Source organism: Xyrauchen texanus, chromosome 1, assembly GCF_025860055.1.
Source record: "Xyrauchen texanus isolate HMW12.3.18 chromosome 1, RBS_HiC_50CHRs, whole genome shotgun sequence".
Classification (NCBI taxonomy): domain Eukaryota; kingdom Metazoa; phylum Chordata; class Actinopteri; order Cypriniformes; family Catostomidae; genus Xyrauchen; species Xyrauchen texanus.
Genome location: NC_068276.1, coordinates 501,639 through 529,374, shown reverse-complemented (window position 1 = coordinate 529,374; position 27,736 = coordinate 501,639). Strand labels below are relative to the sequence as shown.

General features: G+C 37.7%; 3 protein-coding genes and 2 long non-coding RNA genes across 8 annotated transcripts in view; 1 reads left to right on the top strand and 4 right to left on the bottom strand.

Moving 5' to 3' along the window:
- Positions 1–27,736, top strand: part of LOC127648178 (histone H3) — a 1,095,985-nt gene that overhangs the window by 738,381 nt on the left and 329,868 nt on the right. The gene's annotated exons all lie outside the window — the stretch shown is intronic.
- LOC127647986 (C-type mannose receptor 2-like) lies at positions 5,971–8,977 on the bottom strand. Of its 2 annotated transcripts, none has more exons than XM_052132548.1 (6): positions 8,879–8,977; positions 8,209–8,247; positions 7,745–8,122; positions 6,935–7,285; positions 6,425–6,787; positions 5,971–6,332 (listed from the first exon to the last, which is right to left on the bottom strand). In XM_052132548.1, exons 2-6 carry the CDS (start codon positions 8,243–8,245, stop codon positions 6,328–6,330), a joined length of 1,134 nt encoding a protein of 377 aa, XP_051988508.1. In that variant the 5' UTR covers positions 8,246–8,247; positions 8,879–8,977; the 3' UTR covers positions 5,971–6,327. The 2 variants fall into 2 exon arrangements, with proteins under 2 accessions (XP_051988508.1, XP_051988499.1); XM_052132539.1 differs by having other exon boundaries at positions 8,209–8,793; positions 8,879–8,909.
- LOC127648743 (uncharacterized) lies at positions 16,689–22,572 on the bottom strand. 2 transcript variants are annotated; one of them, XR_007971212.1, is made up of 3 exons: positions 22,034–22,572; positions 18,409–18,541; positions 16,689–18,286 (listed from the first exon to the last, which is right to left on the bottom strand). It is a non-coding gene; the product is annotated as an uncharacterized LOC127648743 (long non-coding RNA). The 2 variants fall into 2 exon arrangements; XR_007971211.1 differs by having other exon boundaries at positions 16,689–16,977.
- Positions 23,649–27,171, bottom strand: LOC127617133 (uncharacterized). Its single transcript, XM_052089077.1, has 11 exons — positions 27,096–27,171; positions 26,606–27,019; positions 26,425–26,490; positions 25,886–25,946; positions 25,716–25,766; positions 25,587–25,631; positions 25,442–25,506; positions 25,277–25,326; positions 24,226–24,254; positions 23,990–24,143; positions 23,649–23,872 (listed from the first exon to the last, which is right to left on the bottom strand). Exons 3-11 carry the CDS (start codon positions 26,484–26,486, stop codon positions 23,649–23,651), a joined length of 741 nt encoding a protein of 246 aa, XP_051945037.1. The 5' UTR covers positions 26,487–26,490; positions 26,606–27,019; positions 27,096–27,171.
- Positions 27,169–27,735, bottom strand: LOC127648790 (uncharacterized). Of its 2 annotated transcripts, XR_007971230.1 has the most exons (4): positions 27,655–27,735; positions 27,512–27,574; positions 27,313–27,328; positions 27,169–27,216 (listed from the first exon to the last, which is right to left on the bottom strand). It is a non-coding gene; the product is annotated as an uncharacterized LOC127648790 (long non-coding RNA). The 2 variants fall into 2 exon arrangements; XR_007971228.1 differs by lacking the exon at positions 27,655–27,735 and having other exon boundaries at positions 27,180–27,216; positions 27,512–27,649.

Sequence of the window (27,736 nt, the reverse complement as noted above, 5' to 3'; positions counted from 1 at the left end):
TAGGGTTTTATACCTTTCAAGGGTGAGGGGACTTGATTATACATAGAGGTGGAGACACTCTGAAACAAAGCATGTAAATGAGGTACAGGAGTCACCTCGTTAAAGGAAATTCCCCAGCCCTGATCTCATCAGCATAACTGTGATTTGCAACTGATCTAATCAGCCGGACTATTTAACGACTGGGTCAGGGGCTCCAAGAGTCATTTAAAGACAAAAGGTGATAGTCTCAGCAATCCGACTAATTTAACTTACAATAGTGAGATCAGGACAGGCAGGAATCTCCTGCTGGAAAGCCTGACAGGCAGGTCTATGACATTCATTTATACCTCAAATAGTAAATTCAATCTACTAAACTTTCTCAGTTTATAAACTAATGTATTGGAACCTAAATTAAACATTTAATAAATTTGTAATACAACAGTCCCCTCTTTGAGAGTTCTAATAACTCTCACAAAATACAAATTTAAACACTTGAAAGTTCATTCATGTAACCTGTGATCATTACAGGCACATTTTCTGTAATTGCATGCTGACACCGAAACAAAGATGCAATTAGGGTCTGTGAAGCTCTTACGGGTAATAGTCTTTTCTATTTGGAACTGTCATTTCTTCGTGATGGGTGTGATTCATTTGTTGAATGAAACACTTGATACTGTAGATGCATAGATAGTACACCAGTAGAAGAAAACAACAGCAGAATTGCTATTTTCTTGATCCACAGCCAGGGTTAACCTAACAAGTTTCCAAACCATGAAGAATTCTCTTCAGTCATCTGGTGTAATTTTGCTGAAAAATCAGGAATGTCTTGTTGGATGGTTATTAGTACGACAATCTTGATCATGTTGATGGATGACTGAAGGTTCCCGTATGCGAGTCTCTGTGTTGTGTATTTTTTTTCTTTATCTTTTGTGATAGTTGGCTTGGCAGTGGGTCTGGTTGTTTTCTGGAAGTTGTGGCCTCATACACAGGTGAGGAGGTCGATGCCCATGGGTCTCGGGACAGCCATCAAGTGGTATCTGCAAAGAGGGTAGAAAGAAAAAAACAAAAGACAGTAGAGCAGTATTTGTTCAAACACCAGGGTTGTGTCCTAAAACAAAAGACAGTAGAGCAGTATTTGTTCAAACACCCGGGTTGTGTCCTTTTCTGAGTCTGCTAATGTTGTTCCTTCTTTCCCTATTTCATAATTCCTTTGACACCTAAAGAACAGTGAGGTAAGGATGGACTAGTGGATGGGGAAGGCCTATGAGGGAGTCTTCACCACAGGGTTTGTCCCCCGATGCATATGGCATTCGGTTCTTCCCTGGGCTCCTCACTGGTCTGTGTCCTATCCTATCCCTGTAGGTGGGGGAACAACTTTACAGTGTGACACATGAGTCCAGGTTTTCCTTCCCTGACACAATACTGCAGCTGCTGTAATCAACATCACTTGATGTGGTCCGTGCCACTTAACACAATCTTGTGTCATTTCTCCTTCATCCTCTAACAAAACTTCAGTCATTGCAGACATCATACATGAGGATGGGTTCGTGACTGGTGCACGCTGTAAAACAATGTTCGGGGCTGTGAGAATTGCTAACCAATTTCCCCAACGAGAGGAAGTGACAGAAGTGACTTTTGCTTGATTCATTAGTGCGGACACTGAGTGAGGGCATCTTACGTTTACAGTCTGTCCTAACACCATTCCTGATGAAGCCTGAAGCGCTAGATGCCTGTTACCCGAATAGTAATGAATTGGGCCAAATTGTACATCTATGGGTGGGGTTTCATACAAAACAGAATCTTCACCTATTACGCCAGTTAAAGAAAGTTTGGTTTTCTTGTACGGGATGTCTAAACCTTTAGCTAATTTTGTAGGAATTACTGTAATTTCTGTACCTGTATCAAGCAAAAAAATCAATCTCTTTCTCTTGTATGCTACCTTTCACAAAAATTATTTTGTCATTATGATGGATTACAGGGGAAAGGTAGCTACTCACAGCCCCAACAATTAGTTTTTTTCCTGGTCTTTTTGTGCTCTTAGAAGAGCCTGAACAAGCTGTCCTAAAGTTTCAGTGGACACTTGCGGAACTGCTTCAGGGTTGTAAACGGGCTGAGGAGGAGCAGAATTATGCATAGCATTTATTTTTGTATCTTGCAACTTCTTCCTACACTCTTTCTCCCAATGTCCTAATTTTCCACAGTAGTGGCATTTGCCTTCTTTTTAGACCACCGGTTTTCTTGTTTTGCTGTGCTAAATGTAGCTGCTGCTGCTACTCTCACTTTGGCTTTAACATCAGCATCTCTTTCCCATGCAGCCAAACTGTCTAAATTACTTCTGAGAGTTCTGTTAGACCAAGTTAGATCTAGGAATGGCAAAGCGCTTTTGTATTCGGCTACAAGGCCATCTGACCAGATGCGGACTAGGGGTCCCTTGTCATCTAACACACTTTCAGAATTATCAACAATTCCACTGTAAGTTACAGCTGACTGACAAAACCTTTCAGTGTATTCACTCACAGTTTCTTCTTTCTTTTGTACACAGCTAGTAATTCTAGACCAATCTATTTTGGGTCCTAGGATATTCTTTAGGATTTTCAAAACACCTTCTCTTATATCGCTTCTACTGGCATGCTGTAGTTCAGAAGTCACTGCAGATTCAAAACTGTTGAATTCAGATTCAGTTAAAATTTGTGACATCAACTGTGTGACTTCTGTTAATCGACATGTCATATAGACGCATTTTGCTGAGCAATGCTCTTCTAAATTCAGAAAACTGTGTGCGTGCTGATGGTAAGCTCTGGGATAGTCTCTCTATATCTTTAGGTCCAAGCGCTTTTGCGACAGTTTGTATTTGGACAACAGAAGAGTTGGTAGAAACACTTTCAGTTCCCTCAATTCCCTGTGATCTTTTCCTAGCACCACACACATTGACTGAATTTACAGGCACATCAGTTACTGATTGGAGAGCTACATCTGTTTCAAAGAATGCTTGTAAGTCAGGGTAAATGTTATCTGGCTGACTAACTTTTTCTACATCAGTTTTTTCTATGGCTTTGTTGTGGTTCAATTTCTTGGTCAAAGAGGAAACTCTAGCACGTAGCTCTTTGTTCTCTTTCTCTAGCTCTGAGTTACGCTTGAGACTGTTGTGTAGCTAGTGCTAAACCGAATTCTCTGTGGCAGCAGATAATGCCTTTCACATTGTTCTTGCGAATACTTGCTCCTAATACCTTTTTACACTCATCTACCGACCAAGTCTTGTCTGGATGAATCTCATATTTCTGAGTTAGTTCTTGTCTAATTTTCTCAGTGACTATTAGGTTCATTTGTACTCCTAACAGTGATTTGAATTCGCTATCTGACCACAAAGGAGTCGCAAGACCACCTTTTTCAGTTGTGGGGTTCAGTCTAGCATTTTTCCTAAACATTTTGTGAGTTTCTTTGTTACCACACAATCAAAAACACTAAAACTTCTCTGATCAACAGAGGGTACACTTGTTAACACAGTTCAACTATTGTTAACCTTCTTTGACCCAAGCAAAGGATAACACAAATTACTAGCACTTTATGCTAATCTTCTCTGTCTAAAAACAGAGGGTAACAAATATTCTTCTCTGCAGATACAGAGGATAAACAAAATATTAGCCTTTTATGCTAATCTTCCCTGCCTGAACAGAGGATAACCAATTCTTCCCTGCCAAAACAGAGGATAACCAATATTAGCATGTAATGCTAATCTTCCCTGCCTGAACAGAGGATAACCAATTCTTCCCTGCCAAAACAGAGGATAACCAATATTAGCATGTAATGCTAATCTTCCCTGCCTGAACAGAGGATAACCAATTCTTCCCTGTCGAAACAGAGGATAACCAATATTAACACGTAATGCTAATCTTCTCTAAAAAGACAATTTTAGAGGATAACTTAGTTAACCAAACCCTACAGCTGTCTGTTAACTCTTCTCTGACGGCGCAGAGGATAACACATTTGTACTGGTCTTAAAGGTTCTTTTGGATAGAGTGGCACTCACCAAATCGTTGGATGTACGGAAAGATTCCGTCTGGAACTCAGTCAGAAAAGTTCATTCTTTGTTGAGATCTTTGTTGAGCTTGAAGTTTCAAGATTCAGGTGAGTAGCTCTATCCGGGTCACGGCACCAAAACTGTTGTGAACTTTTTCTTCGTTGTCGAAGCAGAGACCAGGAGACGTTGGGATATCTTTTAAGCAGAATTTACTCTTTATTGAGAAGTCGCTGTTGCATCGCTGTAGTCATCCAAGTCTGACTCTATAACTCAGTACGATAGGGTTTTATACCTTTCAAGGGTGAGGGGACTTGATTATACATAGAGGTGGAGACACTCTGAAACAAAGCATGTAAATCAGCCCTGATCTCATCAGCATAACTGTGATTTGCAACTAATCTAATCAGCCGGACTATTTAACGACTGGGTCAGGGGCTCCAAGAGTCATTTAAAGACAAAAGGTGATAGTCTCAGCAATCCGACTAATTTAACTTACAATAGTGAGATCAGGACAGGCAGGAATCTCCTGCTGGAAAGCCTGACAGGCAGGTCTATGACGTTCATTTATACCTCAAATAGTAAATTCAATCTACTAAACTTTCTCAGTTTATAAACTAATGTATTGGAACCTAAATTAAACATTTAATAAATTTGTAATACAACAGTGGCATTATATTTTTACTTTATATTTTTAAAGCATCATAAAGTGAATCTGGACTTTATATGCATCAAACGATCATGTCTTGTGCATGCGCTCTTTATATGTACAGCAGAGTTTATCCATGAAAAATATTCTTCATGCATAAAGTGAGATTTTGTCCAATACTGTATATATTAGATGAAATCATGTTTAATGTTCCCAAAACAAATAAAAAAGATTTAATGAATGAATTAATCTCCATTAAGAAATATTTTCTAATGTACAATAATTTATTGCTTTTTTCTCTGCGCATGAATGCAGCAAGCAATGTTGGAAGATATTATCCGCAACCACTAATCTAGAGTCAGTTTTTTATGCTTTACTTATCGATAAAGTGTGGATTTGGCTTTGAGAAACTGACCAGCAGTTATATGACACTTTATCCCAAAGCAGAAATCGAAAGCAACAGGCGGTCTACTAAGTGAAACCATAGGTTTATGTAAGACACAAGTCTGTAATTAAAACTTTTTAACATTAAATTGGCGCTTCCGTCCAGGACTCTGTTTGAAATGACTGAACTCTTCTTTGAACTCGCCGATGTCACATGAGAGCTACGTGATTTAAATTAACCAGGTAGGTTTTTTACACTTTTTAGTCTACATGTTTTTAGTCTACGGTAATTAAACCGTAGTCTTACGGTTTTTGTACATAACTATATTTTAACAGATTTATTAATTAAATTCATTTCAGCCATGAAAACTCTCAGAGCAAGTGCAAAGACATGCTATAACAAGTATGCAATATGTATGATGCCGTGGCTGAACAAAACATGCATGGTGTCCCAAGAAGTCAATCTAGACAAGTGGTGCTGGAGAGGAGGTGGATGAACGCTGAGAAAACTCTTGTGCAGTGATACCAGCTTGACAGTAACACACCGTAGTAAGACTTCTTTAAATGTATGATGAAATTGGAAAAAATAGGTTGACTGGCCACCGAGATTTCATTGAGAGAATCTACCAGCTGGGTTTCCTGAAATTTAGTTCAAATACATGAAAGAAAATGGGGGAAAATAATTGTAATAGATTTGCCAACTCGATTTATGGGTTTGACGGTGCTGACTGTATGCCACATATGGTCACCAGGAACTAGAGTTGCCAACTGTCCTGCGTAAGATGAGATGTCCCAATTTTAGAAAAAAAAAAATTGAAATGTAGAAAAATATTTTATATAAAAACAATTCACACCTTTTAAATGTAATATAGGTGTCCAACATTTTTGACCAAGAAAAACACCGACATTTTCTGTGTAATTTTGTTTATTTATTAACACACATTTCAAACTTAATCAAGACACAAAATACCCAAAACATATGAAAGATAATTGAGCAGAACATTGGGAGAAAAGAATGTCTTCATCGATACAGAAATATTAATGAAACAGGAAGTGGAACATGATTATTGAAATGCTTCAGCGGCAAAATAACATTCAAATGATAATTAGATGTTGGAATTTGAAACATGAGAAGGATTAATATACATCTGTAATACCACAATAAAGAAAAAAATTATACACACACACAAGCACAAGATAAATGAATGAACTAACACACTGATAAAAACAATTCATGATAAAACATCAAACATGAAGATGCGGCTCCACTGGTGGTAAAGATGAAGGAAAGCAGCTTGATTCAGTCTTCATGCAAAACATCAAGAGAGACAACAGATTAAAACAATTAATGAGTGAAAAAGTAAACAAGTTTAAACACAACAAATGGACTCTAGTACCTTCAGAGTTGGTGCAGATGAAGTTGAGTTTGTGAGTTTGAGGAAGGCTGATCCAGCGCTGATCTCCTCCAGACTGAACTGCTCCAACTCTCGGTTCATACCTGCAGTCTTCCACTCCTGTCCCGTGACCTGCAGCCCAATTCTGATAACACACGACCTCCCCCCTCAACCAGATCCACATGTTCATGGCGCAGTAGTGGTGTAAACCCAACCACACTTCAGCAGTGGAGGCTTTTCTAGCCAATTCCATCACCTGACGCTGAATCTGTTCAGAGTTAACTGACACCAGATCCACATGATTCTCTCTGCAGTATCTCAGAGCTTCATTCCAGCTCAGATTCTGTTGAACCAAAACCAGTTTATCTGGACAAAAAACAGTCAACAAATCAACTATGAGAGAAATCAAAAACAGAAAAACACTAATGGATTTTAGTTAAAGATGAAGGATTTTTTATGTTTTATACTTGAAGACTTATTGCAAGTCAAAAGATTGTGAGAAGATCTACTCACCTTCATGACAGACAAACTGAGTTTTTCCATCACACTTCCAGTCACCCCATTGTCCACGGTCTGACTTTACCCAAACCACTGCACAGTTTTCATTCCCCCCATAATTATCAGGTATGTTTTTCCCCCAGTTTCTGAATGAGGAGTTACTCTGATCTGACCACTCCCATGAGTCTCTGAACAGACCGATCCAGACTCCAGATGTTATGTTTGCATCATTCCTGATCTTCTCAATCTGTTGATTCTCAGTCTGGTTCCTCACACTGACCAGATCTGTGTGATACTCTCTGCAGTAATTCTGAGCAGCTCTCCACGTCATTGTCTGAAGTACAGGGATGAATCCTTTACTGCTGTCTTTATAAGAGAATAAATAAACAAATCTTGCTTTTGATTTACAGTAATTAAGAGACAAATTATGTGATTTCTGCACCACTATGTCACAACATGCAGTTGCAAAAATGTTTTACAAAAAGCTTTCTGAATACACCCTCTCTTTGTCATTGGTCAAATAAACAGATCGTCCCACCCCAAACTCACAACACTGGTTGAATCAATGACGCTGCATCAGATTGGCCGAGCCGCTCAAACAGAGCAATGTTGAAAGTGACAGAAATCAACCTGTGAATGTCTTATGTATATTTGACTGCATATTAAACTGGGATAGGAGAAAGCATTTTAACATTGAACAAATAATGAAGTAAATAAATCACACTGTTTCTCACTGTTCAATCAAATGTTTTTAAAAGCAAATTATTTAAAAGATGAAGAGATTGTGTACAGCACATAATTCACACCACAGACTGCTGCACTCACCATTGTAACATATGAAGGGTAAGATGTTATTACAAGGGGAATCATTCCATTGTCCAGTATACATGTTACTACAGTCACCATCACCATTCGGTTGTCCCGGTGTCCAGTTACGATACTGTGAATTATTTCCTGTGTAGAACGCAGGGTCACCCAGAGACCACTTCCATTTATAACTGACTGTCTTCTGCAGTCCAATCCAGACATACTGAATCTGACCATCATTCACACTCTTCAGCAGATCTTCTATGTCATTCTTGTTGTTGATGGTGGCCAGATCTGTGTAATTCTCTCTGCAGTATCTCTGAGCATCAGTCCAGTTCAAATTCTGATTCACAAAGTGATACTGACGTGCAACACATGCAGATGAACTGAAGACAGCTGAGAAGAGGAAAAATATTGAAACAAACTCACAATTCACAAGTATCAAACTAATCATAAGAAAGAAAGTACACACACTCACTCACCTGAGAGAATAAAAGTGATGAATGTTTTTTGCTCCATTTCTGAGGAGATACAGACCATTAAAATCTCAGATATGAAAGTATGAAGTTCAGAGATTAATTCAAGATATTGTCACGGTATTTAATCCTATGTCTCTTCCTTGTCTCGTGCCTTGTTCTTAGTGTGTGTTGTGTGGGTGCGTGAATGTGTGGGCGTGTTGTTTGTACCATGATTAGCGCTCTGCCGCAATCACTCCTCTCACCAGCTGTTACTCATTCCCATTCCCTTTAAATTCTCACCACTCTCTCATCTCCTTGTCAGATCGTTGTTTGTGATGTCCGGTGTTGTTCGCTCTTCAGAGTTCCAGTCCAGTTCTCTCGTTGTCCCTGTTTCGTGTCCTGTTTGCTGTTACCCGGATTCGCCGTGTCTGTTCAACACTTCTCTTCACTCTTCTCACCACGATCATCTGACCATTGGAGACTCTGCGCCACTAGACCATCACCCCGGACTTTTTCCCTATCTTCTCAATTTGACTGTCAATAAACTAATTGTCAACTTGCAACTTGCTTCCTAGCTTCATTACGTCACAGATATATTAAATAAACAAACTTTAATGAGACAAAGACAATAGTAAAATTATTACAGAATTGAATTATGAATAAAACAGTGTCAGGAGTAAAGAACAGGTCTTACTGGTTTAATGAAAGATCATGAGAGTTTCTCGTCCTCTAGTTGTGTCTGTTTCTCTCTTAATTCCTGTGTGTCTGTGTCTTCTTCCTTCATCAGTTCATACTGATATTCTGGATCTGTTCTTCAGCTCCTCCCATCAAGTGTGCGTGTATCACTCAAAACATTGTGTTCATTGTGTTTCTTCCTCATTAGGTTTTTTTTGTGTTCTCAGCCAATAGATTTTTCTTCTGATGATGACATTGACCTTTAGTGTGTGTTCAGAGTGTTCAGCTGTAGGTGTGTGTGTGTGTGTGTGTGTGTGTGTTTGTGTGTGTGTGTGTGTTGTTGTGTTAAAATAAGAATATGTTGTGACTCTCAGGCTGCTTGATTTGAATAGGAAAGATAAAGAGTTTGTGAATGTGCATGTGTTATAACCGGAAACTAAATTCAAAACATTTGGTCTACAGATATTCATCAGGATACTCAGTAACCAAAGAAACAAACAAATAATCATAATAATAATAAATAAAATAAAATAAAAAATAGAAACATTTGTCATTAAGACAGTAAAATCTGAAATCACCTGAAAGGTTTGTCTGAGGGTCTCAGGGTAGAAAATATCATTTCTTAATTCATTACACTTTCAGAATTATGAACATTACAGTTAGTCAGGGACTCTCATTTGATAGACAAAATAGTCACGTCATGTTCAGGCCTACATGGAATCTGTACCCACAAGATTCTGCAGAAACCGTCACAGTTCTTCAGGCGCAAGTAAACAATACTTCTAGTGAATTTGAATAAAGAACGGGTAACCACAATGACGGTCACAACCAAAAACAAGATAGTGATTCAAATATGAGCTGTGACAACAAATAAAAGAGCGACAGCATAAATAAAGCAGCAAACAGTAACAGATTAATCTGCATAATTCAGTATCAGAATGAGTTTCTCATGTACACAAGAGATTATTTTGGTGATAGGAGAAACAAGTGCACACAGAACATTACAATGAGACAGAATATAAAACAAGGTAGGAGTATAAATAGACACATAATAGGACGTATAACAGAATGGTGTATGTACATGTGCAATTGGTAATGTATGTGCAAGGTAGGGGTATGTACAGTTATTGAATTAAATATGTGAATTTACACTGTATATGAGATATGCATTTACATTATTGCACTATGGGGGAGTCCTGAGGTAGTTTAATTGTTCATGAGGAAAATGGACTGAGGGTAAAAAATGTTCTTGTGCTCTGCAGTGGTGGACGAAGTACACATACCATGTACTTGAGTTAAAGTAAAGATACTCAAGGTAAAATATTACTCAAGTAAAAGTAGAAGTGCTGCCTTTAAACATTCACTTGAGTAAAAGTACAAAAGTATTTGCCTTCAAATGTACTCAAGTATCCAAGTACTATGATTTTTTATGGCCATAATGTCCTATTAGAATTTGTCACAAGACTCTTGCTTAACTCAGTCTACATGAAGACTAATGTCACTCTTGGCACACCAATCTATTAATAAAATTACATTAATTAGTCACATGTGTGTATATATATATATATTTTAATTGAATACATTTTTGTGTGTTTAATTTTGGAGGGAAGGGGACTGTTCCCATAAGGTATAATACAAATACAAGGTATTTACTGTATATATTTTTCTCGAGTGTCTATGGTCATAATTATTAACATCCTAATGTTATGATACATTCACATAAACCTGCACAACACCATTAAATATATATATATATATATATATATATATATATATATATATATATTTATATTTATGCATTTAGCAGACGCTTTTATCCACAGAGCCCTTATTACAGGGACAATCCCCGAGCAACCTGGAGTTAAGTGCCTTGCTCAAGGACACAATGGTGGTGGCTGTGGGGATCAAACCAGCGACCTTCTGATTACCAGCTCAGCGCTTTAGCCCACTACGCCACCACCACTCCATATATATATATATATATATATATATATATATACAGACACAGACACACGCACACACATATATATATATATATATATATATATATATATACACACACTGCACGACACACACATACATATATATATATATATTTTCTATGTTATGGGAGCAGCCAATTTCCCTCAATTTTTGTCAACATAATAAGCAATGTACATTATGCGTCAATATTTACCGATAATTGCTGCAATAATAGCTGGTGCTCTCTGCCCCGCTTAAAATCATTGGCAACACAATTTGTTTGGAACTATTGAGAGCTACACGAATCACGTGACCGCGCGGCGGCGAGATCACTGTCGCAACCGTCTATGTTCGCAACTCTCATATTTAACGGCTCTGGGGTGCGTTTCCCGTACAACGACGTAACTTGCTGCTCCACTACCGTGAGTACGATGCACTGTTGAAGAAATCAACTTGCTAGTCACGACTGTTTCCTGAAACCGTATTGTCGCAAATTGGTTGTTCAACCACGTTGGTTAATGATGTCACACATGTGGTGGAGTAAAAACTACTTTTAATGAATCTGTTTGCGATCGAATTAATGCTAGATGTTTTGCTATAAATTACGGACATGTCATCTGAGGACTATCTCATATTTTTCTCAGTTATTTGCTTTATTTCCAGATTCAATCATAGGCTCGTTCTTACGCACTAGAGCACGTTCACACATGCGCACTCTTCAAAAACGGTGCTTTAAATCTATTGACAAACTAAAAGACATAAAGGACATTTGTATGTCTTCTAAATAAAAGATACTGATTGTACTGAATGTCATCTTGCTTATTTGGCTCAAGATAATAATGTATTAAGCCCACATGTTATAATAACAAGAAACTCTACTTCTAACCACAGGTCGAGAGCTGTCGTTCCAACCACACAACTCTGCGATGCTGTTTGCGAATGTTCGTTGGAACGATGGTTTCGGAAACACCGACTCGTTGAACTATGATGATAACGACGGAACTTGCGACCATAGTTGGCTAACGATGCTTTTGGGAAGCGCTCCCTGGTTCACGCTTAGTAGATGCCGCCAATGCAAGTTCAAAACAAAGCGCTAGCTGTACTGTGATTGGTGGCTCGTTTGACCAGTTACGTTTTTATCCACTCATAAATAAAAAGGAACGACTGATTTTGAAAATGTAGTAGAGTAAAAAGTAAGATATTTGACTTTGAAATGTAGTGGAGTTAAAGTAAAAGTCACCCCAAATTTAAATACTTCAGTAAAGTACAGATACGCAAAAAAGCTACTTAAGTACAGTAACGAATTACATTTACTCCGTTACTGTCCACAACTGGTGCTCTGTAGCGCCGGCCAGAGGGCAACAGTTCAAAGAGGGAATCATTCATTCATGTCACGGTGCATTGCAGGGATCCCGATTACCCATCATCTTATTATTATCCACAGATTCCACACCTTCAAATGTTCTCAAGCTCAACAGAAATGCAGTTAAATCTCCATCTAACAATGTTTTAATCATCACTCCTCTAATTCTAGTAAAAATATCATACATGCAGTTTTATGACCTCATATTTCTAACTACTCTACTTGGTTTATTTATGCTTTAATAATTAATTTGTGACACATCAGGACTATTTAGTGTACTGCTTAATGCTAACAGGTGATTCAAAATGGTGAAAAATTAATGGTGACCAATATTCATATACATTTTATCATAAAAACATATTATTATATTATTTGTCAACTACCCATGTTGGCCTACAATGTGCTTATTTTTAGTGCATTCTCTTAAAAAGAAAGAAACTAGTTGAAGTGTCTGTTTAATGTTTTACACATTTTACACGTGGGGCCCATTTTCATGATTGCTGTGGATAGTGCCTCACTTTAAAGCTTAAAAAAGGACCCAAACGTTTTCTTGAGCAATAAAGTCGTTATGGTTCTCAAATCAAATCAAATAATGAATAAAGCACTTAAATCAAACATGATGACTAATTTGAAACCATTAAACCTCATTGGTTATTGCGACATGACATCATGACGTTTGGTCCCAAGAAGACGTTTTCATGTTATCAACGTAGTGACCACATTTGATGTAAGCGCTTTATTAATGTTTTGGTTTGATTTGGGAGTGAACAATGACTTAAATTTCATAAAGATTTGGAATATGGTGCACAAGTTCCTTTTCAAGCTTGACAGACCAGAAACTTTATTCACTGCCATTAAATGGAAAATAAATCCTGTGAAGACTCTTTCAGAAGACTCCTCTACAGTTCCATTCTTACACTCGTGAATTTCCATGGTGGTCTATCCTGGTTTCTGTTGTTTAGTGCTGGTCTAGCTGGTGGACCAGTATACCATTACTTTTTTCAACAGCAAAACATAGTTTGTTAGGCTGATCAACCAGCATGATATTTTTTGTAAAGGTAGTTGGAAGGAAGTCTTTCTGGTTTAGAAGATGGTCAGGACATCAGCATCCCATGCTGGAATCAAGCAATAAAATCACAGCATACAATTTTGTTGATGACAAAATAATTGTACAACTGGAAAACCACAAAAACTCACAATAAATAAATAAAGTAAAACATTGGACAACTTTGTTGAGATGGTCCACTTACTATAATTTGACTTTTCTGACTCCTCCATTGTCCTCAACATCCCTAACAGTGTCCTATTAAAATGTTCTGCAGGGGTTGTTCGAGAATCCCTTATCTCACAGTAGCTCTGCAACTTTTGGAGGAGGTTATTCTCAAACTCCATTCCTTCATCATGATGGTCTTTGATGGAATTCCAAAGCGCATTATGAAATCATCAAATATTTTCCTATATATTTTCCAGCTGTCATCCCAGATTTATTTCTGGAAGTGAAAGTGAAATAGGCTATAATCTCTAGGATGTATTCTACTCCCCCCTTTTCTTTTCTCCAGGTGCAGGTAGTCGATTGAAATTATTTTGAATGGGGCTGTATTGGAGTTCTTGTTGCTCTGTTGGGCTTCTTTTGTCTTAAACATTGACACACTTTCGTGACATAATGCTCCATCCTCTCTCATTCTAAGCCAGAAGGAATGTTTGCGGGCTGCTGCAACCATGTGATCAGCTCCCAAATGTCCCATGTATTTATGTAAGTATTAGTAGATCATCTCTTTGAAGCTTTAAAAGGACAACAAGCTAGGTTCAGGACATTGTCTTTCGCTAAAGAATTTTACTGTCACCTAGGCGATGCCCTTCTTGCAAGAGCTGTCTGATGGCTATGGGCTCCTTTAGTTTGTCTTTGTGTTTAAGTCGAATGTACACATTTTTCAGCTCAAGCACTCGAGTGATGACTGTGTCACTTTTTTTAGCCTTCCTGATGTCTTGCTCTGTTAACTGCTGACCCATCTCTGATGTATCATTCAGCTCCTCAAGTAAGGCATACAGTAAGGCACACATGTTGCAGGTGATACAGAGACACAGAGACATAGTCAAGCTTCCCTTTTTGTTGGGCTTTCAGAGTTCCTACAATTTACTTTAGAACTTCTGGCTTGCACACCTGGGAACATTCTCTGGCAACAACTTAAATGGGTATTGTCCTTTGTTACAAGAAGTCAGCATCTCTATTTATTGTTCCAGGTCTCTTTTTGAGAGTAAAGTGATAGTCAGCCAATTCCTCTACCCAATGCTGACCTGTGGTATTGAGGTTTGCAGATTTCATGGCATATGTCAGCAGGTTGTAATCACTGTAGTCTTTGAAGTGTGGAGCAGGGAACAGGAAGTCACTTAAATGCTCTGTGGCCCATTTAAGTGCCAGGAACTCAAGCTTTCCAGAGTGCCAATTAAGTTCTCCTTAGGAGCCAATGTTTGTGACCAATAGTCTACTACTCGGAGCTTACCTTCCATCTGTTGGTACAATACCGCCCCTAATCCTTGTTCTGAGGCATCTACTTGTAGTACAAATGTCTCTCAAAGTCTGAATATTACACAATGGGTGGGTTTGATATCTTTCTGTCCACTCGATTGTTTTGATGGAAGTGGTTGTGAGGATGGGCTTTCTCTATTCTTTGACTTCTTTGGTTCTTCCTTTCCATTTGGGGTTTTGTCAACAGTTCACATAGAGGCTTTAACATTTGTGTGAAGTCAGCAATGTACGTACGACCTGCAATACCTGAATAAAAAACAAGAGCTGCACCCAAGGTTTTCCAGAATCTCCTGGATCCGTGAGAATGATGATGGTCAAAGAATGTTTTCTCATTCGTTGTCAGTGCATAAGCGATAACTTCCATCTTTCTTCCTTACGCACACTAACTGGGGTGAATAGAATGATGTAGACTTCTGAATCCACCCATGATCAGAAAGACCTGTATGTATTTGTTTCGGACAGGAATATTAACTTTCAAATGGATGTCCATCTTCATGTCAATGATATAACCTGAGTCCCAGTCATCCTAGGCAAACACCTCACATTCCTCTCTTAGCAACTATCTCACCTGCTTTTTTAGTTCTGAGGACAGGTGACTGATATCCAGTGGTTTATCCCAATCCCTATTTTCATTAACCTTGAGCTGTGTCTCTGATGGTAAATTACCACTTCATTTTGACAGCTGAGGAAATGCTTCAGACAGAGGGGATAGCTTCACTTTGAGTTGATGGACAGCATCCTCTGTATGCATCCACCCTAGAACTCTGCAGGTTTAAAGAATCTTATCATTGTCTATGGTATTCTCCACTGTCAACATAATGCTTTCTTCATCCTCCTGCGGGAGTTGAATGATGTTTTTATGTCTGCTCCTACAGGTCATGGCACCTCTGCTTTGGGCTCCAGCATTGCGTGTGTTCCATCCAGCGCCCCCTTATTCAGTAAGCCACAACTATCTTTCACAACCTTATGTCTTGGAAGCAAGATGTGTTTTCTCCCAAGTCTTGCAATATGGTAGTTCCTGTGGTTATTGCATTTCTGTAAGACTTCTTTTGCTTTCTGACACCCAAATTACTGATATCAGTGTTTGGACAAAGAGACTTGAGGGAACCTGCTGGGCTACATCAGTTTGGACTAGTTCCTCAATCACGTTAAAACCAATGACTGACCTTTCAAGTTCACTGCAGGCAATGAGAATGGGCACTGTGGTCTGTCCCCCACTCCTGTTTCAGTGTTTCCTGCCAGAAAGAAAGCAACTTCCATTCAGCCTTCAGAAGGAATGTTTGTCAGATTGGCTGTGGTTAGGTTGAGCTCTCTCAATTCAAGTACACTGTAAAAACAAGTTATTTTACAGGTAATGTGCTGTATTTTTTTTACAGAATTTCCCCCTTTTTTCATTAAACAGTAAAATGCTGTTGTTTTACAGATATTTGCTGTAATTTAAAGTTTTACCATAAAAATTACAGTAATTAATTGTAATTAGCAATTACATCAAAATTGTGTTTTTTAAAGGCAATTCATAATATTTTTACAGATTAAACATGTAGTTTTACATAAAATAACTGTTAATGTTCTATAGATTATTTTCCTGTTCATGACAGAAATTAATGTAAAATTACATAAATCAGTAAATTTAAGGTGTTTTTCAGAATGCTCCCTCCTGGGAATTACTTTCTCCAGGGTGCGATGTCTGTGTTTATATTCGGCCAGTGATTAAGTACATTATAGCAAAATTCAAATGCTTTTGCGCTGCTTGCAGCTATATTTTTATAAATTGTCATTACAAATTAAAATGTGGTTTATTTAGGGTTTTATTATGCCCATGTTTCCTGGATCATAATTCAGAGCTTAACTTTTTGTGGTCTATGGTTCCTAAAATGATTTTAATGCCTACAATATCAACAGAAATCAGAAATTAGACAACTCCATATTTATAACACATTTTATTCATTATTACATAAAACATTGTATTACGTCAGCATCAAAAGTGAAGGACATTTTTGAACAGATCATCTCGTTTACTGTGCTAACATGTAGTGTAGAATTCTATAACGATTAAGACCTTGGAATTTTTACATTACAACCTGTTAGTGAGGAAGAGATAAGAAAAGAATAGATGTGTTTTAAACGACAAGAAGAGGATGTAGAATAGTGCCAGTGGACTTTTTATAAGTCTGTGCACTTGAGATTCCAGAGATTTTCTCTGGAAAATCTGCCGCTGCCGGCCACAGGCCAACAGTTCAACCCATGCACATAATCCTCCTTGGGTCTGTAAAGAACATAACAACTTGTGAGAAAAAAAACGGCATCTAGTACAGGAGATGAGAAGTACAGACGGTTTATTAGAAAGATTAGCAATATGTACAAGCTAAAACATCTGCCTTATAAGACTAGGTTCAAACTTACTGAAATAAGTAATGTCTGTCACAACTATTTCCAATAACAATAGCAACTGTGGCACATCTATCGTTCAACCCATGTAGGTTCAACAACATAAAACTGTCATTAATGACATCACGCAGGTGGTGGAGTAATAACTTCTGCAGTGATCAAATATCATACCTCATTTACACTGACACCAGTAAAATGTTTGATGAGAGAAAGCTGCTTAAAAGCATAGTTCACCCAACTTCTGCCATTAATTACTCTCCCTCATGTCGTTCCAAATCCGTAAGACCTTTGTTCATCTTCAGAACACAAATGAAGATACACGCTGAAGTAAAGAAATTATTGAATTAAGTTTTTTCCCGTGGCTTCATAAAATGAAGATTGAACCACTGGAGTCACATGATCAACTTTAATGATGTATTTATACATTTCTGGGTCTTGAAAGTTTCAGTTACTTAGGATGTCAAAGGAGGATCATTAACTCTTTCCACGCCAAACACAGACTTTTCCGTGTTTCAGGAGGCATTCGGTAGGGAAAGCCCTTGCGCATGTTCTGAGTACGAGACTTCCAGATCAGAGAAACAAGCATCTGCGAACATAGACGTGATAAGCACAAACGGGAAGGAGTTTGGAGAATGTAGTTCAAAATGCATTTTTCTAAGCTTTTTGTACAGAATGTTGTATTTTTGACAAAACCTACCTATGTTCAAGTGGTGATCAAATAAGAACAAATTAAGATAAAATAAAACAGGTTTTTTCTGTGTTTTTTTTTTTTTAAAGCAGAGGCTCAGATCTTTATTTTGATATATAAAATGTTCATATATCCGTAAACCAAAATATCATCAAAAATCCTGGCAACTTATTTTTTGAAACGCTGGCAGGGAAAGAGTTAAAAATATCTTCATTTGTGTTCTGAAGATGAACAAACATGAACGACACGAGGGAGAGTAATGACAAGTTTAGTTTTTGGGTGAACTACCCCTTTAAGACACGAAGTGTTCATGTTTACATGCATAGTATGTAAGTGGCTTTCCGTTTCCGTAAGCAGCATTCTCCACAACAATGTCATTTTTCAGTGACGATGCAGCGAATAACCAACGATTACTTCATACTCCGTTGTTTTTTTTTGTATGTTTGTTTTCGTCATTCTAGACGCATGTTCATTCTACTCGTTATTTCGTCTGTGTAACCTGTTGATGATGAAATTTGCGTCACTCGTGCTGTACATTGTACACTATGTTTGCTTTTCAACAAAGTATGTACTTTGGACTTTAGATCATTAATACATGCAAAGTGACAATAAGCAACTTACTCATTAAGAACTCCACTCAAACTCCGAAATGCGAGTGATAAGGGTCAGGACTTTCGGGTTCACTGCATTCCTCTTCTTTTTTTCCAGGCGCTCAACTTTGGAGCCCTTGTCAGGACTGATCTTAAATATGCACCTGTTGGTAAATGAGTGGAATAAAAAACCTAACTGTTACAGTTTGTAACAGTCAAACCTGTTACATATCAACAAAACATCAACTCACAATAACACACCAATCTTATCAATATCAATGTACCCACATGATGTGTATGGATGAATGTTATAATTGTTGTCTCAAAGAGGGCACCAGAGGGGTCACTTCTCTCCTCTAGCCCTTGTTTGTAGTTCTAGGCTGTTTCTATGTGAACACTTTTGACTTTACTGATAATTTTGGGGCAATACTGTTTCTCTACTTTCTCTACTGCCCCACAAAAGCATTATAAAGCACCATAAAGTTTTCGTGCACTAGAAGTGTTCTGAAGCCATACTATAGTATAATGTGAGATAGAAATGAATATTTAAGTCATTAAATTCAAGTTCACGTAAACTTTACCCTCCACTGCTGCTGTCAGTCATTCTCCATTCAGCGTCAAACAGCGCGTCGCGTTCGGTTACGACAGTCAATGATGAAACTCTCCAAGATGATTCAATGTTACTATTATTATACTTGATCTGTAGATAAAGCTCTATGGTTTCGCATAAAATTACTATCTTGCTGGACTGTAGGCTATTGCTGTACCTTAATCATGTTCGTTTCTACCGTGTGTCTGTTAGATCACAACACTGGAGCACTATAACTGTTCTTCACACGCACAGTAACTGAAATTTAAAACTGTTAAAAGAAAAGGCTCAATAAACTATTGCATAGATAGATACTGTATAATAAACTATGCATCGATATGTCTTTCCTTTGAACTTTTCAATGCGGACTCAACGCGCTGTGACTCCATGTTGCTTCAAGCCCATCATTCTGCGCTCGCGATGCGCATCATTCACCGACAGAACGGCTCAAAGTTGGCAAGTGTAAAGTACACCCCCACTATCTTGTGCTTTTTCTTTGCCGAGCCGAGAGGGTTGACTACCTCAAAAGCATCCTGGTACAAAATAAGCTTTAAACTTATACCTGGCTGCATACACAAAGCATTGGTATGAAACACTGATCCATCACACACATCAGTTAATACCCCTGTAGGAGGGACATTATGAGTCTTCACACATTCCTGCCAAAAAACTGCTTCCGGGTATATTCTGTAGAGAGAGGGAGGCTTCATGAAGAATGCAAATCTGTCACACCATTCAAAGCTGCTTCTACATCAGAATCAGAAATATGTGTACTCTCTTTAAGTATTTCTTTGAATTGTTTTGTTGTGTGCTGAGCTTGTGTGTAGTGGATAATTGCCCTGCAATCGCATGTTTATGGATCCTGGATATATGGGAAGTAAATGATGACCGATATTTTGCCACAGCTAGCAAATGGACAGTTTACCAACTCACTTTTGGAAAGATGTGACCTGAGATGTGCAAGCAAATCTTTGAAATCTGTGCACTGCTTCTGACAACTTCAGTTCTCACATGTATATGATGTTTGACTACTTGTATAATGTACAGTTGTCACAGATGGGTTTTGGTGGTGTCGATGAAAATGCGTTTTAAGAGCACTGTACTTAACAAAAACATGTTTGCAGTCAGTCACACAACATGGATATTGGCCACTAGCCTCATGTCTATGTAGTACTTGATGATCTACATAACCTTTTACAGATTTTAGCGAAAGGCCAGAAGCGGCATGTAAACACATTAGCCATTTCACATTACAAACTAAATGGTGAGCTAAAAACATTTGAAAGATGTATTATACATTTTAACACAGAAAAGTGTATTGTAGAGAACTTCCCGTTTAAATTCCCGTTTTCTTAACAAGTGTCAATTTCCAGTGTTAAATGTAGATTTGGAATGCGCAGTATCCGCACGTGTCAGTTTGGGCCCGAAGCATGTATTTTTATATGCAAAACGTAGCTAGTTAGCCAGTTTGCTAAATTTATCAAATCAAATTTCTGCGCACACGGGAGGGGAGAGACAGTGAAATGACTTGTGACTGAGCCAGCCCGCGTTGCGTTGTTCGTTGATGTTCCGTTACCGAATAGATCACGCAGTACAAGCAAACGTAATTAAGCTGGTTTCACAACACACGTCTTGTCTCCTTTTCTCTCGTTTTCTAGTACTTACTGCAAGATCACCAAATAAAAAACTGGAGTCAAAAATATATTGCGTCAGCATTTAAACATAAATTAGGGTTTGCTCCTGTCGCAAAATAAGAAGACCACATACTGTTAAACTCAGATTCCACCTCAATCCCAACTGTTGAGCAGGGTTCAGCAATACTGCTCAACTTCATCAAATCCACTTCTTTTGTTTTGAGCTGCTTGTATAACTCAACTTGAATTTATGAATTTATTTAGTTTTTGGAGCTGCAACTAGTGTCACCTGTAAAAGCACTTTTTTTTTTAACAATACATTTATTTTCATAAATAGTTCAATTATTTAATACAGTGACATTGTGACAGCTGTGATAGTGTTTATCAAAAAAAAAAAAAAAAATATATATATATATATAGTTATGGTATATCCTCTGTGAAGGTTGAGGTGATTTTGCAAAGTAAGATGTGTACCTACAACATCTTTTGTTGATCATGGAACAACATTCCTGTCATAAAAACATAGTCTTAACTCTATCCTAACCCTAACCCCTTTACCCCTAAATCAGAGGGAAATTATAGGTTAATAAGAATGGTGTATAAGCCCCTAACACAGACCATAAGCGTACACTTGATATTAATTTTAAATGTATCCCTAAAATCTGTTTGGTTCATTCGAATATTGTTCCAGGACCTTCAAGGAAGTTGATCCATGAACAAGTTCTGAAATCACATTCACCATCCTTGTTATTGGCAACCACTTGAAATCACAAAGCAACCACCAGGTAACATCTAAACCCCTAGTAAATGTTTAGCAATAACCTTAAACATAAAAATATTACTGTCATGCAGGCCATTGTGTTATCCACCTTATGTTTGACATATGAATGGGCACAGCCCTTTTTGAACTTGAACGTGTGAGACTTCTGGGTGTCATCGATACATCCGAAGAAAAACAGTTCATTAATAATATATCACTGATTCTTGGGAATTTGGATAAAACAGGGTTTAATTTTGAAAATAAAAAGTTAGATAAATTACAAAATCTGAAGGTATATCATTATAGACCAAGGTCTTGGCTGTTCAGCAATGTACCTCCTCATTTTGTATTTATTTCATAAAATAGGCGTTTTTCCAGATATTACTTTGTTTTTGTCAACACTGTCAGACTGTAATGATTACCCTGTCTTGTCTCTCTGTTGCCCCCTTGTTTTCTATCTTGTCACTTTTCACTTCTTAAGTTTTCACTTTAGTCCCTTATTTAATTCCATAGTCCACCCTGTCTCGTTTCACTGTTGCCCTCTCGTTTTCCATCTTGTCACTTTAGTCCTTTATTTGATTCCACAACCCTCTGTTAGCGTTCGTATTCACTGTTCATTGTTTACACCTGCCCTGGTTAATTTGCCTTTGGTTTCTGTTTATCACCTTGTTACCTTGTTTGAGTTCTGTTCTTTCATTGGCCACCTTTCCCACGTTTGTCTATTTATACCCCGTGTCTTTGTGCTGTCTTTGTCGATCGTTGTTTGATGTCAACCTGGTGTGTGATTCTCCCTCGAATGCCCTCTTTGGTCATCTCGTGTTTAGTTTATACTTTTATGTTTCCTTTCCCCATCGTGGGCTGTTCCTTTGTGTTTTTCCTGTGCTGTTCATTTAATAAAGTTTGAACTGCGTTTGGATCCGTACCTCCTCGTCTGCCTCATTGCTCAAACGTAACAGAACGATCGACCACAATGGATCCAGCAGTTTTTCAGGCAAATTACGATCTGCTCAGCCTGAAGCAAGGGGACCGACCTATTGAAGACCACATTCACGACTTCCTGGCTCTGGCAAACGTCTCTGACTTTCCAAATTACTCTCTCGTGGTCTTCTTCCGAGGCAACCTGAATGATGGGCTGAAGGAGCGGCTGCCTCGTAGTACCCCAGAGTGCAGTCTGGACGATGGGGCGGGGCGACACTTTTGGGCGGAGCGACACGTGTCGCCCCGCCCCCTTAACGTTTATTGGTTTATAATAAAGATGATATTATTGGTGCAGAGAAGTGTGACGCTATTGCAGATTATTGGTGCAGAGAAGTGTGACGCTATTGCAGATTATTGGTGCAGAGAAGTGTGACGCTTTGGGCAGGCTGGGAATGCGGAAGAACATAACAGACGAATAAAGTTGTTTATAAATTTCGCGTTCATTGCTGCGATTCCACAATATTCCAATGAAGTAGAAATACATAGACAATAGAAATACTGGTTTAATTCACAATCACTCCCTCAACAGCTGTAGTAGACGGTTCGTTACCTCTGTATTACTCACTGGAGTTTGTCAGTTAATGACACAGTTTGTAATGACAGTTTGTAGTTTTAGTATGGTACACAATGTATACAAATCACACACACACACACAGATATATATAGGCCTATAGAGAGAGCAAACTATAGCGGACATGTCTCGAGTGTCACCTGATAAAACCATGAGCCCCTACAACCATTTTATTTTTAAACTACCTATACGGCTGTTAAACTTCACTGATCATACGGATTATTGCTCCAAAAGGGCATGGTAATTACAAATTTACCATGGTTGTGCTATAAAAAAAGGTTTAATTATAGTATGTGCGTTTACATAAATGTAATCAATAACCATTATTTTACAACAATAAACCTGTAAGGGAGCATCTATACACACTCTTAAGAACAAAACAAAGACTTTGTCACTTTTTCTTTATTATATACACTTCAGTCCAAACTGCACTTATGTAATTACCCCTTCTATATAAAATAATAAATTTAATCATCATCATCACCCCTTTAAACATTTTCACAACTAAATGAATAATTAACTTGGTTAGATTTCATGCCTGTTGTTATAGCAAATCACATTACATGAAATGTAAGAACAGCAGAATGGCATTTATACAAACATTAAAGGACCAAAAGGTACCTTACCATATGCACAATGAAACCTATGTTTTTGTCATACACGTTTGCCATAGCTTTTCAAGTTTAACTGTCAAAACCAGTCCATCTCTCAATTCTTATTCTGTACAAGTTTTATGAGTTTAACATAAACTCATTTCCTGCAGCAAAAAACAGTCCTGCGAGCAAAATCCTGCACAAAGATCTTCGGAGTAAAAGCCCAGCAGTTCCCCTCGTCTTCCTCTTCCCCTATACCCTGGTGGACAGGACTTGAAGAGCTTCAAGCATTCTGAGCATTCCCTGATGCTGTAGCTCTGTCTGAACTCTTTACAATAGTCCTGTGAGAAAATCTTCCAGTTGACCACACCTTAAAATGTAAAGACAAAATACAGAAAAGATATAAGTGTGGAGATTCAAGTATAAATGTCACATACCACAAATTTCAATCCAAGAAATGTGCAATGAACAGGAAAAAACATCTCACTGTCTAGCCAGGCAAAGTGTGCTGCTTTCCGAAAATGTTCATTTGTGACCACATCCCGAAACCATCTGCATACAAGTGAAAGCGTCAAATATGCAGAATCCCCAGTTGCTAAAACAACTTCCTTGAGGATCTCAGAAACAATTTCATTGGGAAGCTGTTGAAACAAAAAAAAAATTTATTTATACTTGTATATAAATATTGTTAAAAAACATAAATAATCCTTGGTTCAGACAAACCTGATATATTGTTGTCATAACTGCATGCTCTGAATAAAATAAAAAAATTGATTAATATTCTCTTATAACGATAATTTAAAATAAATATCAATTTAAAGCTCCAAAACACATTAGCTGCTTTCCCACTGTATGGCCAGTGTGAACCAGGGCTTTCAAGGGCCGGGTGGATTTAATAACCTTGGACCTATGGCACCAAGCACAAAATCACACTGTGTTTCCACCGTTGGGAAAGAAGCTCTGCAGCGCTTCACTAAAGCCCTCCCTTAACATGCCTGTCTTGAACAATGACAAATTCCGTTGTTTCACCAACAAATGGAAGTTTTACCAGAAAACTATTCAAAGAAATTGCTGGAAACGAGTAAAATACCAAAACAAACATGCGGCCGACTGTTTGCAATTTTAGTTTTTTAAACCCAAGTATTGATGTTTTACAATAAGTGATACATTGATCCTAATTATTTTGTGTCAGGATTGCATTGGTGAAATTCAGTAACATCTGTATATTTTTAGTCAATGAATGTAAATGTCTGTGCTGATAATGGCCCTGTCCCAAATGGTACCCTTAGTAGTAGTGGTCTTCCTATGTCTTCCTCCCAAGCGTAATGCTGCTTTGACTGTTGGGAAAAGTCTGCTGCGGAGCTCGCATAAGTGTGGGCTCAGCAAAAGTGTGCATCAAGGGCTCACTGCTGTCTGTGAGTGAGTTAAGCTAAAATGTTTTTAAAGGTCTTTAATGTTAACTGATAGCTATGTATAGAATGATTCATGGCGCTGACTCTCTGTCCATACTCATCAAACTTGCATTTGACCACTCAAGCCCTAGTTGGCCCCGCTTTGTACCAAGGTATTCAGTCAGTGGACTATAAAGCCGTGGCTATTGGCCTCGAGGAAGCCACAATGAGGCACAATCAAGCCTCAGAAGTCACAGTGGAAACACGGCTATTGAGCAACCAATATAGTACATAATCTATCAAATTTCATATCTGAACAACTTTGTAGCTGTAACAATTTAAAATTATTAGTTCTTAATGAATGTATGTGCACAATAAATTACCTGCTTTGTCTGAATCTCCCCGAAGACATTGCCTTTTGTCTGGTTGAGCGCTAAAAGAACAAATGACAAGAGGTAGGTACGTACATTGGTAGATATAGTGTATGTATGTATATATATATATATATATATAATGTTTAATGTAGGAACATGCAAACAGCTACATACATTTGCAGAGTGAAGTTGTCCAGTATGAGAGCACACCACCACCTCCTGATCAGGGGCATGTCATCCTGAATTTAAAAAATAATAATAATAATATAAATAATGTCTGTTTATTTAACTTGAAAGATGTAATGAGGTAATGACATACCTCTGTAAAATCAAACCGGAGCCCCAAAGCCATGTATAGAGTGTACTGTTACAATTCACAAAGTGCAAGAAAATGAGCAGGGTATAACTTAAAATAATTCACTAAAATAACAAATCAAATGTAACCTACCATCAGTATGTAGATCCCACAGTTGTTCCCACCCACCTGCTTCGGTATTCCCTGTGGTTTGGATTAAAACAAGTACACACATTTACCTTCACAGATTTCCATCACATCAGCACACATATATCCTGTGTAATGAAATAAACTTTTGTTTGCATTTAAATTAAATGTTTCACTTCAAATGTAATCGCAGTTTTCTCTGTCCACTCTTGGGTGTCAATGAGTTTTGCAATGCTCCTGTAAAAAAGAAAAATAAATTCCCCATTTTTTAGAGAAACTATCTATATCTATATCGATATACTATCTTTGCAAACAAGGGTCATATCTGTGGTTTGTTGACGCATAACTGTTTATGCACTGAAGATTCCAGTAAACACAAAATAAAAGTTAATAAACAAAACGGTGGAAATAAAAGATTACAGTTTAAAACAGAACCACTGTAATCTCTGAACACATTCTGAACATTTCTATAACCTGAAGGTGTCAATGTATGGTCCAAATGCTGCTTGTTGCATAGAATCGAGAAAAACATTTCTCTTGTCTTTGGTTTCAAAATCTGTAAAATGCACATGCAATGCTGTACAAGTAAATTCAAATTGAAGTAAATTCAACAGCACATTGTTTAGTACACATTAGATTATTCTTTAGATTATTGGATATTGCTTAAATTACAACTGCCTGTTAACTTAGTTCTCATTTAAATTATAATACTTACACACAGCAGCCAGTGGCCAGGTACCCAAGCTGGCAGAGCCACAAGGTGTGTCTGACTGACATTAGCCTAAAATTTATGTAGGAATTTGATCAATTTTCATATCAGAGCCTAGGAACTATTTATTGTTCTTTATATTCAGCTATAATAAAATCTTTCACAAAATAAACCTTCCAGAACTCACCGGAAGGGACAACTCTGGGAAACAAGAGAATGGCGGAAGCCAGGTCGCTACCACGTAAGAATTAACAACATACACACTGATATCCTGTAATGAAGAAACAATTATCAGATGGATACAAATGTATCCGGTTTTCAATAAAATCTTCGAGACTGCTACCTTACCCTGCGGAAAGCGTATGTGCTCTATGATTCAGTAGGCAACAGTTCAAAATCTATAATTTTTTTCATAAAAACAAATGAAATCAGTTCCTTTGATATTTTTCCATCTCATTTTACAAATAAAAAATTATTTTACCGTTGCTTCAACTCCTTCTGACAATCCTAAAGACAAAAAATCGGAACGCAGCAGCACAGTGGACCCCACAGAAACAATACGTTCCTTTGGGTCACTGTTAGGGTCCAATACACTTACAACCTGAAAAATAAAATGAAAAAGCATAAACTAAGATCATGTTTTAAGAATTTTAGTATGGCCACAAACTAATTACTACCATTTTCTGAAGATGTTCTGGTAATGGTTGGCCCCAAACTGCTTTATTTGGAAGCATGTCCTCCACTGCCCAGAAGGGCTTGTGGCTTGTCACACTGTGACGTTTGCTCTTCATATGGTGGCTTATAAAATAAAAACAGAGGAATAACAACATGAATTATCACTTATATGAATAATCAAAGATGTCTTAACTTTTTACCACAACTGCACCTTAATACCTGATTTGACTGAATGCTGCAGTATCAACAGTGTTGGAGGATTGAGGATTCACAGCCATGGATGCACACATAAAAACACACATAACACACATAAACAAACATCTTCACTCTAATAAAACATACACACACATATATAAATATAAAATATTCTTAATCAAAGATTATTGATTTTCCTACCACAACAAATACAACGTCATACCTGATATTTGACTGCATGCTGCAGTATCAACCGTGTTTGAGGATTGAGGATTCATGGTTGCACCTAAAACACACAAGCGTATACATGCACATTTATTTACATATACACATACACACATATAACACACAATGATAAAACATTACCCAAAATTATCTTTCCATTGCAATCAAACTGGAATTCAGTGTTCTCTTCTGTAAATTTTTGTAACTGCTTCACAACTGTATT